This window comes from Branchiostoma lanceolatum, chromosome 9 (assembly GCF_035083965.1).
Source record: "Branchiostoma lanceolatum isolate klBraLanc5 chromosome 9, klBraLanc5.hap2, whole genome shotgun sequence".
Taxonomy (NCBI): Eukaryota; Metazoa; Chordata; class Leptocardii; order Amphioxiformes; family Branchiostomatidae; genus Branchiostoma; species Branchiostoma lanceolatum.
The window spans coordinates 8,650,320-8,669,854 of record NC_089730.1 but is presented as its reverse complement, the minus strand read 5'-3'; the positions used below and the strand labels follow the sequence as shown (position 1 = coordinate 8,669,854).

The 19,535-nt window shown below is 40.1% G+C and overlaps 3 protein-coding genes across 3 annotated transcripts; 2 read left to right on the top strand and 1 right to left on the bottom strand.

Annotated features, from left to right (window-relative positions):
* Positions 1–8: 8 nt before the first annotated feature.
* On the top strand, positions 9–3,085 carry LOC136442420 (nucleoporin NUP188-like). The gene is made up of 6 exons (XM_066439264.1): positions 9–146; positions 460–659; positions 971–1,049; positions 1,549–1,742; positions 2,227–2,356; positions 2,849–3,085. The coding sequence occupies exons 1-6, from the start codon at positions 141–143 to the stop codon at positions 3,032–3,034; spliced, it is 795 nt and encodes a 264-aa protein (XP_066295361.1). The 5' UTR covers positions 9–140; the 3' UTR covers positions 3,035–3,085.
* Positions 3,086–3,931: 846 nt separating this feature from the next.
* LOC136442418 (uncharacterized) lies at positions 3,932–10,716 on the bottom strand. Its single transcript, XM_066439261.1, has 10 exons — positions 9,996–10,716; positions 9,496–9,559; positions 8,986–9,111; positions 8,410–8,552; positions 7,629–7,796; positions 7,174–7,252; positions 6,716–6,775; positions 6,282–6,353; positions 5,793–5,879; positions 3,932–5,079 (listed from the first exon to the last, which is right to left on the bottom strand). Exons 1-10 carry the CDS (start codon positions 10,514–10,516, stop codon positions 4,945–4,947), a joined length of 1,455 nt encoding a protein of 484 aa, XP_066295358.1. The 5' UTR covers positions 10,517–10,716; the 3' UTR covers positions 3,932–4,944.
* A 2,770-nt stretch (positions 10,717–13,486) lies between these two features.
* Positions 13,487–19,352, top strand: LOC136442548 (calcyclin-binding protein-like). The gene is made up of 6 exons (XM_066439465.1): positions 13,487–13,618; positions 14,406–14,688; positions 15,237–15,333; positions 15,837–15,930; positions 16,454–16,548; positions 17,542–19,352. Exons 1-6 carry the CDS (start codon positions 13,601–13,603, stop codon positions 17,897–17,899), a joined length of 945 nt encoding a protein of 314 aa, XP_066295562.1. The 5' UTR covers positions 13,487–13,600; the 3' UTR covers positions 17,900–19,352.
* Positions 19,353–19,535: the final 183 nt, after the last annotated feature.

Here is a 19,535-nt window from a genome sequence, read left to right as displayed (position 1 = left end):
TCCTGCAGTGCCTATTTGCAGTAAGGTCCAACCTGCAGCCAGCCTGCCTGCTGGAGGTGGAGAAAACCAGTTTGTTCCTGTTCCAACTGGTTCATCACAGCCGGGAGTGGCAGTTCCACCTGCCACAGCTGCACCAAGCCATGAAGGTCAGATACTTTAGCCAATGTCTTACATTGTGTATTGTGCATTGTGTTAAGTGTCCTGCCCCTTTCAGCAAAATTGGTCTTTAGGGTATACTACAAGGCTCTTGTCTAAAGGTCTAGTATTTCCCATAATGTAAGTGAAATGTGATCTCGATACAGTATATATTTGCCCAGGTATATCCAAGGATATTGTCTTCCTTTTTACAAAAATTGGGTCCAAAAAGATTCACTGTTTTGTCGAATCACTAATGATAATGTTCAAAATTATATAACATGTTCAAGCAATGGACGATAAATGCTGTTGCTTTTTTTTCAGGAGGCTGTGTGTCATCTTGTCCACACCTGTGCAGCCATGCTGTCCCGCCCCCGTTTACTGGACCACATGGTACAGTCCAACACGAAGCAGCCGAGAGGTACTCCCCAGAGACAGACCTCTGTGACACGGACCCTCCGACATTCCTCTTCATCTGATGATGTGGACAAACCAAGCCAGGAGCTTCTACAAGTCCAGGCTAGGTGTGTTGGTCTTCAACATTAAAATCTCTTATTTAACTTTTTAAACAATATGCCCCCATGCCATCTAGATAATGTCCTTGGTAAGACTCTGTAAAGTTGGATTATCTCTCTGAAAAATCAAGGAACTTTGCCTGCAAACAGTCCTTGCAAAAGAAAGGCGTCTTTCATCTGTCATCTTAATTGACAATGTCACGTCATGTATGTGGCCTAGATCATGTCAAAGTTTTGTCATCATAACTGTTAACATTTTGGTCATTGTCTATATGCACTTACAATAATTTTGTAAATGTATGCCACACATCTCTTTACAGATTGCTGAGGATTCTGGGTAACTCGTTGTCTATGCTGAGACATCTGACTCCCAACCTGTGTGAGATCCTGCTGGACCAGGTATGTTATATGTCAATCATACTGACCAACACAGTCAGTCATACACATCATCAGTAGCAAGGTTCTCATTGGCTACCTTGAAACTCTTGATCTGTCAGTCTTACTATCTCATCTCTCATTGGCTACCATAATGATCTGTTTAACTGGCATACTAACTAGTAAGTATCTCATTGGCTGCCATGATGATCTATATATCAGTCATACTATGGTGACTGTAAATCTTGAAATTTAAATACATGTAGTTTTGTTTTTGCAGTTTTTCTGTGATTTCTCCACTATATATTCAAATTGGTATGATTCTTATTTCAACCACAAATTCAAAAGGCTGCAAAAAACTTCTTTACTTTTCTACCACAAAAGAAGACCACCACCAAAGGAAATGAATTTCATATTTTGCAACTATCAGGTATCCCATTGACTACCATATGCATATTAGAATCTGTTTCATTATTTGAAGGTTACCAATAACTGATCCACTGTCCTGTATTGTATGATCCAGGCTATGGATGTGAGTGAGTACCCCCTGATGTTTGCCCTGGCCTTCGGGAGCCCGACGGTGGACCAGGACTCGCCCCCCTCCCTGGGCACACTGCTGGCCTGTGTGAACCTGGGACTGAGACTGCTGGTGAAGGTGGAGCCCAGCAGGGTGACCTCACCGGTCAAGTCTCCAGGGGGACCTGCTCCTGTACAGAAGTAAGGGATGAACTTGTCACCAAATCCTTGTTTCCAAACAGGGAGAAATCTGTGACGTATTTTAGTCGTTGCTTTGGTCTTTCTTTCAAGTACTGATGCTTATGTTTAAAAAATTAACCTAGAAGATAATCTGTAAGTGGCGTAAGTTTGCGGGGAGGAAAGGAGGTGGTTGTGGAGTTTTAAACATGTAAGTTTGTAGTTTAAAAAAACATAGCAATGCAATACAAAACAGAGCACATGGTCGTAGTGTGATGATTTGCAAACATAAGACCATCGTGAATGTTTCAAGATTTACGGTACTTGGGTTATAGATTATGGTGCCAATTAAGAAAGGACCTTTCTTGGTATAAAAAGTGTCCAGTTAGTTCAAGCAAGATTTCTTTTACCACGAAAGCTTAAGTAACAGAACAGAACAGAATAACAGAAGGTAGTGATGGTCTTCTAAGACTCTGTACCATGAACAGTTTGGTTTGTTACCTTTCAGACCAGTTGTCCTGTACATCCTGGAGAACTCCTTACTGCTGCTGATGTCGCAGGCTGCCCGCTACCTGAGGGAGCCTGGGATACCTGTCCGAGACAAGCAGCTCATGAAGAGGGAGCTCAGTACAGAACTGGTCAGAACATCTTTTAACCTTCTCCCTCCTGCCTAACTCTGTAACTAGTCTGTATGATGCTCACGCTGTCCAGGGCGTTTGTGGCTCCTCCCTAGGGCGGCTCAATCAGGCTACTCTGTAACCAATAGGGAATTGGGTGCCAAACAGCTACTTCAGTGTGCTAAAGTTCAGACTTTTAAACAAAGTCATGGTTTTAGACATTTGAAGGCATTAGAAGCTGCCTCTTTGAAAACTAGACAGAAGAAATCTTGCCTCACTGCCCTTAAGTAGTTTGAGGCGAGGTTTAGGCAGGACAGGTGTAGTTGTCGGGCAGACAAATGGGTATGGACAGGCTTTCTAACTCCTATTAGCATGAAAGCTCATCTGTGTTGGTACATGTCATGATAAAGTTTGATATTTAACTTCAACACCTAACACACATAAGAGGATACAAAAGACAACTAATGCACATATCAGATCCCTGTCTAACACCACATGGCTTTTTTCAAACAGGGTACCTTTCTGCTGAGTCTGCAGCGGTACATCAAGCGTGGTGCGCCACCCTCCCCGGGAGCCTCCACTCTGCCCAGCCCGCAGCAGTTCCAGCGAGGTGCCACGCCCAGGATGGCCTTCGGATCCTCCCAGGAACATGCCTTCTTCCAGCTCGTCAACACCTTCATGAAACGGGTCTTACGATAAAGTAGCCTTGTTCTTATCGTCTACATTATTGTGTACTGATCAAACAAGTTGATACACCATAATTCAAAGTTTCGTGCAACACAACGACTCTAAAGGTCTAATGTTTCTACCAGGAAACGTTTGGGCTTGTTAAAAAATTTAAAAAAAACATGTACATAATGTAATGGAGTACATGCTCTTTGTTTAACAGTTTTAAGAACTAAAACTTCTTTAGAGTGAAGTAAAGCATTTCATATATCTGTGTTCTTACGTTTTGAAGGACATATATTAAGCATTGTGTACATCAACCTGTTTTCTATCAGTTTTCTTTCCCTTGATATTTCCTTTACTAAGACTGAAATGCACAATTGCTGTAAACAGTTTTGATATGCAAGTTAGCATAGAAAACAACAGAACAGAAAGAACAGAGTTCAAGGGAATTCTTTAACGCTAAATGATATTTTCATATGGATGATTTTAAGGAGTAGGTCCTACACACAATTAAGACAAGATATGTGAAGGCAAATTGCTCAAGTAGATACAAGAAAAGTTGTGGAATATGATATTATGTAAACCTGAACCTATGTATGTATTAAACCAATAGAAGAGTACATATTAAATGTCTACTGTAGAATTTTATGTGTTTGTCTTATTATAATTCTTCCCTATGTACAGAGATGATGGTTGTGGTACAAATATGTATCAGCCTGTCAATATTTGTTTTTTCGTGGTCTCTCTTATAGGCTAATGATTTTGAACAGAACCATTGGATTGGCTACTAGAGGTACAGATTATGATATGGAGAGGATAGCTTTACTGTGTATACAATGTACCGTTCAAACTGCCTGTTCCAAGTAGAGGCAAAGGAAGGAAAGGGGGTCATTAACACAGCTGTACATCAAAGCAATAAAACTTGAATTTTCATCGGATAGAAATTTTATTGCAATCTGCTGCACAATTTTCAAATTAAATGCACTTCTGTCTAAGTAAGTATAACAAATGCAAATACATGTAAGTAACCAGCTCACCATGCTTAATTTTACATCACATTTCGTACATTAATATTTTCCTCACTTAAACAAAATGTCCACTTTATATAGGTATGTGTATACTATCATTTGCATTGGCAAGAACAAAAATATACATCTGAACCAACTACCAGACACATATTATATTTATCCATTGGAAAATTTCTTTCATACAACTTAAAAAGGAATAAACTTTACATTTGATTGTCAAATTGATATGCATATTTTACATCATACACTTAAGATTGTGCTAATTAAGAATCAGAACATGCTTATATTATTAAAGAACTACCCCATTCCAAAGTACATGTATTCACGCCTGGGGATAGGCTAGTGTCCAGCCTTGTTTGGCTTTGGTTCCTGTTGGCAGGGGAATTAACTGTTGGGAACCAGACTAAGGCTGGAAACTAGGCTACCTAGAGATAACCCTGGAAATGTTGTATGGGGGCTGTGAAAGTGTTCCTAATCCCATCCGGCATTATAATTACCAACCTAAAGAATAAGCTTTTTAAGTCACAGATTAAATTGTGCGTGTGCAAAAAGCTAGACTGTGGGTTAATATGTTAACGGTGAAGGCCCCTAACTTGTGAACTGTTCTTGCCTGGACCATACAAATGTCCAGATGTGATTTGTTTATGTCTCAGCTAGGGGATTTCAATTTTAATTCATTACTCACAAAGCATGAACAGTTTAATCTGTGAATCCACTACTAGCAGCAATCCCCAATCATTCTTGGTCTCCTCCACCCCTTATCTTCTGTAAATAACCTTCACCCTCCTAAGGTTGCATCCATTCATCAAATGTCTACTGTTTATAGCAGGACTTAGCAGCAATATGGCTGACTGCAGAAAAGCGTCAACAGGGTTGATCTGGTCCACCCTGTGTCTGATCTCACTGTTATTCTCACAGCTCCTGATGTCCGTGTTCTCCTGCTACCTCCTCAGTGTCCCCTATTGTTGTTCTTTGTTCTTCGAGCATCTTCTTCATCAGTTCTACATAACTCTCCGCACGCCCCTCGGCCACCTCTGCTGCCACGGACTGTGGTGGTTTAACACAGCAATGTTAAGGTCAGTGATTCATCAGTTTTTTCATGATTGAAACTTTGATATATATGGAGTATTTTCACTCACTTTCTATATCAGTGAAGCAGGTGCTGACTGGCCATATTGGTGCCCCAATTTGCATTTCTCAATGGTAGATCAAGCATACACTGCATTTTTGTGTTTATTGACAAGTTTGTATTTAGTGTTCTGGTTTTCCCTCCTAGATCTTTGAGCTGTAGAAATTTTCGAATGGTTTAATCATTTAAAAGAGTCAATGGATCTTCAAAATTAATGTCCAAAATTTGATTGACTGGAATGCAAATAGATATAGGTACACCAACATGGTAGCACACAAGGTGATGGTACTGTTCCAGGCTCACTGTTCTACTGAAACATGAAGAGTATCACACAATTTCAATCTATTGAGAATATGTAACATCTACTAAGTTAAACATAATCCATCAGTGTACATAATTCCGCCACCCTGAAAAGATTCATCCAAACAGATTTCCAACCCAATGTCTCCCCATATAAAGAAAAAGAAACTATAATGCATTCATATTTATATCTAAACTGAGCATACCTGGGGGTTGAGGGGTGCTGCACTAGAGATCTCTCAAACCCGTCGTTTTTCAATTTGGCAGATTTATGTAACTCAGCAGATTAATGTTAATTGGGGTTACATATGGAATGATGAAAGATATTTACCTCTCTCAACTGCGCTACCTGCTCGATGATGATGCCCCTTATGCCTTCTAGCTTGTCCATGAGAACTTCATCCAGCTCCTCCTGCATCTATGAAAACAAACAGTTTATTGTACAACTGTCCTGGTTAGGGAAGAAGGGTGTGTGACAGAAGTGAACAGATCACCAATAACTAATTACCTCCATGAAAAATGAAGGTATTGTTTTTAGTTTGCCTGTGTGTGTCTGACAGGTTTGTGTTTCCAGATATGGTCAGCATAACTTACGAAACTCTATAGATGGATTGTGGATCTATTTTGTGTCGAGAAGACGAAAGTAAAGGTTGATTTTTGGTCACCTGGTACATGTAAGTTAGTATGGTCATTTTGTTCACATGATGAATCACCATTGAATGAATGACGAATATTTATGGGTATTTGTTTTCAGCCTTAACCACTTTCGGGTGTTAAGTTGTGTGTTTGGTACATGTGATGTTAAATTTAAGTATATTACCTCCTTTGTGAGACCTTCTAACTCCTGTGGGGTGAACACAGAGTCCTTGTTCCTGTCAATCTCCTCAAACATCTGTAGAACAGAAGAGTTCAACAAGTCATGAACAGAAGCTCTTTCCAATTCATGGAAAGTAGTTCTCATTGCTAACAGCTTCCAGAAGATTTAGCCTAATTTGGGCGTCTTTCGTCTGACATCAGCTCTTTCCGTTGCAATCAGTGTGAGCATCTTGTATAACAGAAGACTTCAATAAGTCATGAACAGGAGCTCTTTCCATTGTATTCGGTTCAAGAGTCATCAATAGTCTTACATGATACATGATCTTAAAACTTATGAAATGTAGTTCTCATGATTCAGGAGCTCTCTCAGGATTTAACCTAATTTGGGCATCTGCATCACAAGATTTGATTCTTCTCTAGTCTACTTTTACTACCCACCTCTTCAACAAGCTGTGTGCATTCTGGTGTCCAAATGATCAGCTCTGACAGCAACTTATCCTGGGGGAAATGAGAGCATAGATATACATCACATGATCACAGTGTGTAGGAAAAAAACAAATTAAAGAAACAAAAAGAAATCCTTGAAGATAACTGAGGGAGCTGGGTAACTGGATGACCAATACTGTAACTATAATAGACACATGAGGCACTTGACTATGCTATAATGCTATGATAAAGGAGACAGGAACTTTTCATATCGATCTTACGGGTCACAGAAAACCAAAATAAATGTTTCAAAGAGGACTGAACACAGAAATATACAATCATGTTGTTTTAGGAAAAGAAATATCATAATCATACTTTGAATTTGCCTGTCCAAAGCGATGATGCATGTGCATGGAGAAGCAAATGATACAATAAGAAACAACAAAAACAAATAAAAGTTATTTTCTTACCTCCTTGACCTTGGCCTCAAAGACCTCATAGGTCACAACTTCGTCTTTGCCACCATCTAGAAGTTCATTTAACCCCATCCTGAGGAAGAAAGAAACTTACTTGATTTGTTCTGTTGATAATCCATTATGCCTACGGTACAATACATGTAGACATGTATTTACATGTTTTACAAAATTTAATACAGTCAACAAAATACTCAGATTTGGTAGTCATTTTTATTTTCAAACAAGAAACAATTTACCATACAGTTGACACTTAGTTTTAATTTAATACATGTAGTTGTATACAAGCCTTGCAAATTATCCAATTATATAGATATTGGACTCCTCTGCTACATTTTTTTGTAATCTCTAATTTTCAGTGAATTGATCATACCTTAAGCTTGCAGTGTCATCAATTGCACAAGAATACAATGTATACATAATGGGATGAGAAAATGATTATGCAAACTTACAGTGGTTCATTGTGTTCTGGCGGCACCTCAATCTGAAAGTCGTTGAGGGTCAAATCTTCCGACAGGTCCCCGCAGTCCTGCGACAGTGCCTCCACGTACTTCCTGAGGTTGTGTTCCCACCACACATTCACCGCGATGTTCCGGCCGTAAGAGTTCACCTGATGGAACCTACAGAGAATTTTACAGAGTTAAAATCTGAGACTTTATCCCTTGAACTTCAACTGTGGGCAAATTTTGTGCATAAATTTCAAACTCTGAAAGAAACTCAACTGCAAAGGGATCAGCATTTAGACGGCATGTGACTGCGGGCAGGAGCAGACCATGGAACACCTCCTTGTCTGCCCCCTCCTACCTGAGCCATGCACCAGAGAGGACCTTGAAGCCCTGACCCCAAGAGGAATTGCAGTAGCAGAATATTGGAGAGGGAGCGTGTAGTAGGCAGAAGCGGTGACACGAGATGAGGAAGAAGCATTTAAGAGATTCGTATTCATGCCATGTTTTTGCTTGCTTAGCACACAGTACTTATGGGAAAGAGTATGTAAGTCAGGACACAGTGCTACCTAAGTGGAGTAGTATAGCCCTCTACTGTAGTGCTTGCACAACTGAGTAGCCCAAGGGCAAAAAAATGGAGATGGGTGCCACCCTATAAAAACCATATGGTGTAGCGATGACTTTAAAATTAAAGCTTTTGATAATTAGGATTTTAAAGGCTTTTGATAATTAGGACAATTTCAGAACCTCTTGATGTTTTATAGTTACTGATAAAGCATCTGATCCTCACCATCTGTATGGTATGTAGAGACAGTCTCCGGCCGTCATGTTGACTCTGTGGTACTCCACCTCTCGCATGCCGGGAAACTTGGTAAAATCAACCGCATCCACATCAATACTGGAGTAGCTACCTTCAGGGTGGTCAAGTGTCACCTGAAATAAAACAACATACAAACGTTACTCTGTGACTATCACCATTACATGAACTTAAGTTTGAATGAGGTTGGGTAGCATACTACCAGTAGAGACCCAAACATTTGGCACCTAAAGCTGGGATTATGACTGTCAAGTTGCTGCATGAACAAGTTTTGTTGGCTTGAAAGGCGAGGAAAACATTAATGAACAACTGGAATGCTGTTGGTCTTTGTGTGTGAAAGACTATCTATATTTTGTGCTCAAAAATGAATGTTTAAGACAATCTTCTACCAGTACCATGCAGACATATCATGTTTGCTTCCGCTCGATCATTCTATTCTTTCTTTTGTTAAGAGTCTTTTGTGTCACAGTGACTTACAGAGTTGTAATGCAAACTTCTATGTGATCTTAATCTTAGGATCTGTCCCAATTTCTTTGCATTGTTTGTTACCTTATCTCTGTATCTTTGGAAGCTGATGAAGACGAGTTCCTTCTTCCCATCATACAGACAGTTGATGTTGTCCACATCATCGTTGTGTAGAACAGACTTGGTCCCTCCACTACTGAACCACATCACCTGTACATGATATAGGGAGACAACAGGTTAAACCATTAGTTACAATTCCAGTGTAAACCAGATTCATTCAAAATCTGATGTATTTTAAAATCTGATTGGCTGTCTGTAGATTTCTTAAGGTGCTTTAAAGGATCAGTTCATCTGTAAGAACAGATGTTTTGGTGCAAAATGCCACATTAGCAATCAGAGATGGCAGACTTTATTCCTTCAGATAGTAAGTGCCCTCTGGCAGAACATACCGAAACTGCACAGCACGAACATGCACAGACAAGCCAAAAACAGTACTCCCCTGGGTGAAGTTGATGTAATTAATTCTACATGATTGTCTAAAATGCCTTTTAGTTTATGTGAAAATCAACATAAATAGAATGTTTTCCACCTTACCGTGTCAACCAGCATCTTGGTAAGTGGTTCACACAGGAGGGCCTTGGGCATGGGAACATCTTTCCTGAAATAACAATGTTATTTGATCAAGGGATGAAGTACTGGCAACAGTCTCTTATGTCATATCTATAGAAATATGTAATACATAAGTACAGAAAAAGGCCTCCATGATTTGCCAGTGAGTATTGCCCACAAGAAAAGAAAATATGGCAGATCTTGGACAAGGGGATAATCAAGAAAGCTTTTACCCCTTGCAGCTTTTGGGGGAACTGCGGGAACCTTTTTTGTTGGAGACTTTGGAGGAGGATGAATACTCAGATTTTTGTGGTTTTTGACATGTAGGTTGTTGGGGAAGATTGATATAATTAGATGCTGATTATGTAGATATGATATAATATGACATATAAACATTATGATATATCATATAATGGCATAATTACTGTAACATAAAATAATATATCATAAAGATAGAAAATAACATTTGCTTAGCTTACACTTACCTTAAGAACTTGGGCACGCCCTCTACCATGTAGATGTCCTCCTGACTGTACCTATCAAGGAACTGCCGCAGGGTCATGTCGGTGGGGGGTTGGGTACGGATCTCCTTCTTCCTCGTCTCGATCGTGTGCGTCAGTGTTCCCGCCTCCGAGAACTGACGGAAATACTCGTCCGAGTTCCACGTCTTGAAGGCCGTGGAGTCCGTCACGGCCGCCTTGAACAGGACGGGGACGGACGGGATGGCGTAGTCACGGAGAAACACTTCAGGGGGAGGGAAACCCTGCAGGATTGTCACTTCCTTGTTTGGTACGTTCGCACCGAGCGGCTTCAAATGGCCTGGCCAGAGAGAAGGGTCGTCCTCTAAGGTAACATCGCTCGGCGGCCATGTCGTAGCTCCTTGTTTCACTCTACCGTCTTCCTTGTCAGTTTCCGCGTCAGACTCCTTTGCTGGATCGTCGCTCGAAGTCAAACTTGCCGCCAGGAAAAATGCGATCAGGAAGAGGACCCGTTTCACTCGAGCCATATTTTTTTTCTTGGTCCCCTGCTAACGATACGTCCTTGCTTGAAACGACGAGGAGGAATACTAGGTTTAACAGTTAAGACAACGATGATTTCCTATCAAAGCTGTAGACGAGAGTCGTGAAGATATAATCCAGAACACACTGTGAAACTGGTTTGTCAAGTTGTCTAGCTACTACTAAGTACCATGCACGCTCAAATTACTTCCGGGTAAGGGAGTGCGCAGGCGCAACTGAAGGTAACGCCCACTAGGGGTCATTGACCGAGAAATCAACACTAGAATTTCGCGAAGCAGGCGACATATGCGGAATGATACCGGATGCTATTGAATTTGACTTTCGCAGATGTAGGGCTCGTGTCAGAGTTATTAAGTCATTTTAAACAAGACAGGAGAACGCCCCGGCGACATATGACCTAAATTACATTTTAGGCCAATATACGTAAAAATAAAAACATATGGATGGCATCCGCGCGCTGATCAATTTTTGTCCGTTTCCAAAAGAAATCTGTAGATCGTATCAAGTAAATGCAAATGGAGGGAATATAAATCGTAAATTTAAAAAAATGATATCGTATAACGGATAGTCGACAAAATGAAGAACGAATTCATTGTTCGGAGTACCATGAGTCCATGACCATACTGTGTCAGAGTAGTCCTTTGTTCAACCTTCCTGATCACTTAGGCAACATAATTCCGCCAGGGTACATAATTCCGCCACCTGAAAAGATACGTTCAAACAGATCTTCAACTTAATGTTCCCCAGTATAATGCACTCCTGGCTGTGCATACCTGGGGGGTGCTGCACTAGAGATCTCTCAAAACTATTGTTTTTCAAAGTGGCGGATTTGTGTAACCCGTCGGATTAATCGGATTATCGGACGGCCCTTTTTTCCAAACTTTTTTATTTGCGCGCTCTCGCATCATTTTTGGGGTTCTCAGATGATGCCATTCATGTGATAGAATCAACATGGCCTTAGGCTGACAACAGCCATTGGCTGTGATGTTCAAAGCAGGTATTCTCCAAGCAGAGGTTTCGGTCGAGTGGGCTAGGAGTATCTGGCCTTTTCAACCTTTCTCTCTAGGGAGGGACGGGTTAAAAATTCCATACACTCCTAGCCCACTCGACCGAAATATCTGCTTGGAGAATACAAAGCTAGCAGGAAGGCTTCCAGAGGTATAGATTCTGAGACAGAGAGGATCGCCATTAGCTAATGTATTGTCTATACAAGATCATACACATGTACGGTGTACCATTCAAACTGCCTGTTCCAAACAATGGAAGTGAATATGAAGTATGTATACAAAGCAATGCAACGCGAATTGTCAAGAAAATTTTGTTGCCCTGTCATTATTTTTGCATTCAATAACTACGCGTATGAATATTTACTAAAAAAAAAGAAAAGAGGTAAATAAAAGAAAACAAAACTCTACAGTTTGCAACAAGCATTCGGAGACCTCAGACCTAACGTTATATTATTTTCTTTTAGCTTTTGTAATATTTTTGTTTTCATGTGGCAGACTAGACTCTACCAGTCTCCCCCGGTCGCTGGGAAAATAGTAGAAAGAGGTTGCGAATTTGACCCTCTCTCCGTAGCCGACTCCCTTCAAACATTTTACTCTATTTGGCCAATTTCTACTATTTTCCCAGCGACCGGGGGAGACTGGTAACGTTGGGTAACATAAATTCGGGATTTTTCCGATAATGGTTGACTGAAATCAATCTAGCAGAACAATAAACCATCCTTTTTTTCTATAATTCTGTCAGTATCATGTACTATCTTTGCACTAATCATATATATGGTAGATTTTGTCTCTAGTCGTGCTGACACTATAATATTTCAACTTGAAACTACCGTCCGCCGCGCGCACAATGACGGTGCTGTCGGACAGGGGGGCACATCAATTCGGGAGAGAAGATTCGTCTTGAATATCTTACCACTAATCACATTTTATACAGCAGCTATTCGTTCCATCCTTGGCTTGAGGAGAGTGCTATGGATATAGACGTGTCCAAGTAAAAAAATACACGAAAAAACGGCCGTACCGCACACATCAGGCCAGTTCGGGAACAACCCGTGTGTTGAGTCGGTAGAACTTCACTCAAAGTCGGCCCATCGTCATCATCGGGCAACGTGTAACGTTACATTATTCATGGAAAGTGAGCTGGATGCCGTAGCAATGGTAATACTACTATGTCCACGTGTTCCTTGTTGTGTTAGGAGCAAACTTTGAGGAAAATATCTTCCTCAGTCCACTATCACACGCAGCATTTAGACAAAAAAGTGTTCCTCGCAAACCTTTGTCGTCTGCTTGACAACAGGATTCTGGTTAACAATATGGCGGCGGGAAAATACACGTGCCGTAGGTTGTAGCAACAGAGAGGAGTTTTGATGATTGATCACACTTAGAATCCAGTTGCAGGTTAGCAAAAGAGATTGTAATAAGTTGTCTTGTAAATAATTGTGTTTAGCAGGAAGCGGATGTGACATTTTTCTTATAAACCAGCCGACAACCATGTTGTGTAATTCTCCCACGAAGCCCTCAGACTGTTCCAATAAGGGACGGAGAGTTTCATTTACCTCGTCGCCTTATAATCCATGCTTATCGAAGCTTTTCAGACAGTGTTCTGAATACGTAAGTCTGTCAGGTTTGCATTTCTAGCGGTATTACTTATGTTGCATCTAGCACATATCCCTAAATACCCCGTTTTCGAAAAATCCCGAATTTAAGTACCCCGCGAATTTATGTTACCCAACGTTAGAGTCTAGTGGCAGACTACAATTAGCATAACGTTACCCTATTCAAGATTATAATATATTTTACTAAACTTTACTTAACATACAGAAATGTATTGTACATGTATGTGTAGCAGTCCTCTCCTTTATTTTCTAAAATCGAATGAACGTGTTTTGATGATGAAACAAAGTTTCCCGCCATATTTAAAACCCTTTTCCCGCCATGCAGCTGTAAAGGACGCACGCGTAGTGCTTCACTTCCGGTTTCCAGAAAATACCGTGTATGCTTCCGACAACGGTACCACAAGGAATTTTAGGAACAAAGACTCTAAGTTTGCACGCTTTCTAAAACATGGCTGGTCTCGAGGAGGTAAGCTTGTACTCGTTACAAACTCTTTATGTGTTTTGTTTGTTGTTTTAGCCTGGAATCTGTGGGAAAACGGATGGAGCGGTTTTGTAAACAGTGGAAACTTTCGTCCGCGTCACTGAACACCCTTTGGCCCAGATCGGTACATGTGGTTTGGGCCATGTGCGAACTTAGATTCACGTAAAAGACTTCAGGAATATGAACTTGAAATGCACGTTTAGTGATACATCACGTGTATAATTGTGAGATTGTTAAAGATGCTTTATACAGTGTGTTTTAATCAGAAACATCACCCCCCTCCCCCATTTATGACTCATGATTACATGTATATGCATATAACGGGACTAGATGTGCCATGGTCACACCATTTGGTAGTTTTCAAGCTGGTTAATCTAAAGCATTAAAAAGGTCATGACTATTGATTTTCTTCACTCTTGGTGTTGATGGTAGCACTTCTTGGTTATGACATGGTTAGGCCTTAACATTAGCCTAAGCATTAAATGACCTTGTAGTTGATAATGTTTTATTGCCATTCAGAGCGTAATAAAGATGTTAGTGAATATGCGAAACGGTGAAACTGGGTAGGACATGTGAGAGCCATGTCAAACTAACAAGGAGCCAATGTGTAAAACTAAAGTATGTTATCATCATATCAAACTAATCACCATCGTTCTTTCCACCCCATTTCATGATGATCATGATTTGTTTGTGTTAGCGTTTCTTTTAAAGCTGTATGATCAGATTCACAGTCTGAATGTCAAAAGTAAAACATATTCCATTTTCCCACCAGTTGCAAGCAGATCTACAGGAGATAGAGAGACTACTGGAACAGGCAACCAGAGAGAGAGTGAAGAAAGCCCTGACGTTAGAGAAGGGTAAAGTACAGACAGAGATTACTAAGAGCGAGGCTCCTGCACCGGCCGCTCAGAATGGAGTGGAGGAGCAAGAATCCAAGCCAGACGACACAAAAGCAACCGAACAAGAATCCACGCCAGACGACACGAAAGCGACCGTAAAGCGCAGGGCACCACCGCCACCGGGTACAAAGCACAAGACTAAAATCACCTCATATGGTGAGTGGAACCCGAGGGGCTGTTCCAGACTGAAAGGAATTCTGCTTCATCATTATGTCCCTGTAAATTCATTTAAGTTTACAAAACTTAAATTCTGCATAAAAGACTCTTTTTACACAACAAAGTGATTTATTCAAAGTTTCAATTAATTGTTGAATAATCACTTGGTTGTGTAGAAAGAGTCTTTTTATTCAGTGACTTACCAACCTGATGAAACTATTCACGAATGTTAAATTCTAAGGTGCAATGAAAATCAAAAGTTCATGGTTGAAACGATCGCAGTAAAATAATAAGAAATGAGCAAATTTCGCTGTGTAATGAGTTCATGGTGGGGAAGATGACCAAACCTGTGAATTTAGAAATAAAAAAGAAATTTGAAAATTAACTGTATTTTTTTATAAGTAGCTATTCTTTATAAGTCTGACTCTCTTTGATCTATCGACCTTTAGTAAGTTACAAAGGAATAAGGTACATGTACTTGTAAAAAAATTCAATGAACAATATGGTATACTTGTATTCTTTAATGTATTTTCTACATGTACTTCCAGGTTGGGACCAGTCGGACAAGTTTGTGAAAATCTACATCTCTCTAAACGGCGTCCAGGCACTTCCCAAAGAGAACATTGAGGTCAACTTCGGAGAAAAGTAAGACTTATCATTTAACCTTTAGCACACTGAGTAGCTGTTTGGCATGCAGTTCCCTATTGGTTACAGAGTTCGGCAGGAGGGAGAAGGTTAAGTTGTTAGGACGTAGAAAAGTTTCACTCACTTTTTACAAGACAGGACAGTTTTCTGTTTGAAGCTATTTGGGGGTTACTGAAAAGTTATACATATCTGCATTAGTCATTTCTAGTTGATGTAGTACTTTGTAGAAGCTGAACAAATGATAAACAATGATAACACGTCAGTAGTAAGGGATGGCAAAATCTGAATATTTATTTAGATTTCATGACTATTCAAGTGTAGGGAAATGGGTAGTGATGAAACCTGGTTAATGGTGTTAGTAGTTAGATAATGTGACATTGCACTTTTGTTTGCCCAAAATTGAAAGTGTGCACCTATTTTTTTACTGTGGGTGCACTAGATATTTGTATAAGGCTATGTGCCCTGCATATTGGTAGTGATGATGTGTCTTTTGTTCCTGACAGAATGGTAGATTTCCTGGTGAAAGATCTAGGTGGAAAGAACCACAACCTTCTCATCAACACCTTGTTACTTCCCATAACATCTGTCTCATATAAGGTAAGCCCTTTAGTTATATACAAAGACTGGAGGCTAGACTGTTTGCGGGGCTTACATAGGCCAGATTCTCAGCTCTAGGGCCAATATGTCCCAGAGGAAAGTTTGCTTTGAATCAGCGTCTTCCTCAAGGGCGCTCAGGCAAAAGTTCCTTGGGGGTATATTGGCCCTGGAGCCAAGGAGCTGATCTGTGTAGGCCCTAGAAACAGTCTGGCTTCTGGGCTATTTAATGTAACGGTCACTCGGTTACTCGTAAAGACTTTTGACTTTTTAGAAAATTTTGAATTCACTTCTACCTGTTGTAGGACCAAAGAAAAATTCTAAGAAACCAATCCTACAACAATTAGACAAATGTTCTCACTCTTTTCAAAATTAGTACCTGATTTTAAGAGTTTTTGTATTTCTGAAATTTTATTTTTTTTGTATCATACAGTCTTTATTGTTTCACTGTTTTGAAAGTTTTGTGTCATCTGTATGGAGAAAGACATATTGCCCAAATGTAACAGTTGCACTTTTGATTCCACAGATAAAAAGGGACATGGTGACGCTACTCCTGAGAAAAAAGGAGACACAAAACTGGGAGTGTCTCACTAGTGGGGAAAAGAAATCCAAGGACAAGAAGTGAGTAACCATACTACTCATATTACTAGGTTGTGGGGCTTGTATTGCAGTCCTGTACCTAGATGTGTTTTCAAGAGTTGAAATGTTAATAGACCAGAAAACTATAACTTTTCAGACCCGTCTTGTTGCAAATTGTAAATTATTTAGAGGTTACAGAATACAATCACAGACCTTCATATGCCAGATCAAAAATTTTCTACAAAGTTTCAAAATTTGAAATAACAAGATTCAAAATTTTATCCAGTTGCTTGAGTAACTATTTTTGCTTATTACCTGGATGTCTAACCTTCATTAACGAATCGCAGACCTTGCTGTCATGTTACTGGTTCTATCTTATTTGAATGCAGTGCTTCCTTATTTTTTAAGTTCAATGTGATCCGGAAAGTCCATACTTACACAGTATGAGATGTCTGCGCTGTAACATGTGGTTGAAGCGCCACTTGCTGGCCAGTCTAAATGGTCCAGACTAGAACTGTGTACCGGTTCACTGTACCGATACAGTACCGGGTACAATCAATTAGGTACAGGTCCAAAATACCTGACCCTGCTGTATCGGTACTGGACCTGACTCAGGGGATGGCCACTTTGACAGATAAAAATACTATGAAATTACCGTGGCAGTGCTCTAAAGCCACTCTAAGCCTCAGAAAACACATTTGCATGGCTGGAGTCAAATTTTCATCTGTGTTTTCATAAAAATAATACCAAGCACAATCAAATATTATGTTTTTACCAGATCAAACATGCTTTTGTCCTTATTGAAAATGTAGCATTTTCCGAACAAGTAGTTTACCCAGTAGGTACAGGTTCAGGTCCTGTGTACCTGTACCTAAAATTTGTTTAGGTACACAGCTCTAGTCCAGACCTTTTAGCCTAGTGGTAAGTTTGTTGGGTTTGTGCAATGGCAGCTCGAGTTTGATTGCCGGGAGACTGTACTACACGTCTCATGTATTTCAGTGCATAGATTGATGTATTGTTATCGTTGCACTGCAGGACTCCAAAGATGAACAATTCAGCCGACCCACAAGACTCCATCATGACAATGATGAGGCAGATGTACGAGGAAGGAGATGACGAGATGAAGAGAACGATCGCCAAGGCCTGGACCGAGTCACGCGACAAGCAGCAAGGGGGGATGGAGGGGATGGGAGGCATGGGGGGTATGCCTGACATGGGGGGTATGCCTGGCATGGGGGGTATGGGAGGTATGGGGGGTATGGGTGGACTTGGGGGTATGGGTGGACTTGGTGGGATGGGTGGACTTGGGGGTATGGGTGGACTTGGTGGGATGGGTGGACTTGGGGGTATGGGTGGACTTGGTGGGATGGGTGGACCGGGGGACACACCATGATGACAAATAACGATGGGATGCAATAGACGTGAATGTTAGGAACTTGTGGTTCAAGTACTTTGTTCTGGATCTATCATCCGAGGATTAAGTAACCAGGAAAGGAATAAGTCATGCCAGCCAGAGATAATGCACTATACATACAGTACTCTCTGGCTACTGTCTACAATGCAATGGAATTATCAACAATACCTTACATTGAGATTTATATGAATGTTAAAAATATATCTGTTTTTCAGGAAATGTTAACCTGTAGTGATCTACAGGAGGTATACAAGGGCACCAAAGTTACACTAGAAAAGTACTAGTAGAATGTCTGTGGTTAGGAACTACATGTAGCATGTAAAGATTTTCATTGTTTTGAGGATTGTGTTGAAACTTGACCGCTTTTGTTAATCTCCAAGCAGATCTAACGGTTGCAACGGCCGTATTCAACTGGCTCCTTTTGCCAGTTGGATATGGCCTTTGCAACCGTTAGATCTGCTTGGAGATTATGCTTTTGTGTCTTGAGAGAAGAAAAGCTTCCGAAAACGAGAGTTTTGGCTTTGTGCAGAGATCCAAGATTGAGATTAGTTGTATGTAGTGTAGAAAAATAAAGAAGTATGCAGTACTAAAGAAATACAAATTACTGTACTTGTTGCTACATTATGCACAGGGTGTGAATGATTTTTACAACCTTTTCTATCTGCCAGTTCATGATTACTAGTACCAGGTTAAAACCATTAAAGATGAAATTTCTAGGATAATGTACATCAAGGTTTGCAGCTGTTAAAACTCCATGTAAGTTTTTGGCTAGTTTAGAAGTACTAAGTTATTTAGTGCGGTTATCTCAATAAATATAAATGTACCAGGCATTCTGCAAAGAACATGCAATTAAATTAGCGATGATGAACAAACAAGGATTGAGTGATGAAAATTTTAAAAAAGTTAGTGCTAAAATGTATTAAGAAAAGACAAGTACATAGCAAAATAGTACCTTTTTTTTTCTTGAAATGATTTGAGTCGGTTTCATTTTTGTGGTGACCTCATACCGCAAAATCATAACACCTTGAACAGTTTTTTTGTATATCTACTGTACTACTACAGAATTATTTCAGCCACACTTTAAATGTCACTAAAACCTACTGCAAAAACAAATGAATTTACAGTATGCTGTTCTACCTGCGTGCTGACACAACACCAGCCCAGGCACATATTTAATGTCTCTCTGTGGAACGGTCATATAACAATGTAACTTTTTACATCAAGTCATACATATCGCATTCTGGTATTAATAGCAAATATTGTGAAGGTGTGTTACCCGGTGTAGTGCGCTGTTCGAAATGATGTCAAAATATGATTTGCGGTTGTTACTCCAGTGTTGTACAAAGCCATAACATTGTTAACAATATTGAATACAAGAAGACAAGCTTCCTCAATAATTATGTGATTAAAATTACCACAGTTAGCCCTGCCAGTACAGAAATTTGGCTTGTCTGATCATTTGGAAGTGACTAATAGTTATGGTCTGATTTGCTTGAGTGGCAGCAAGTAATTGAAATGTTAATGACTACCTAGGATTATTATTCTTTTTAGTAACCATACTACCCGGATCCTAATGTCATATCAATGCGTTACCTGGGTTTTCTGACAGATTAAA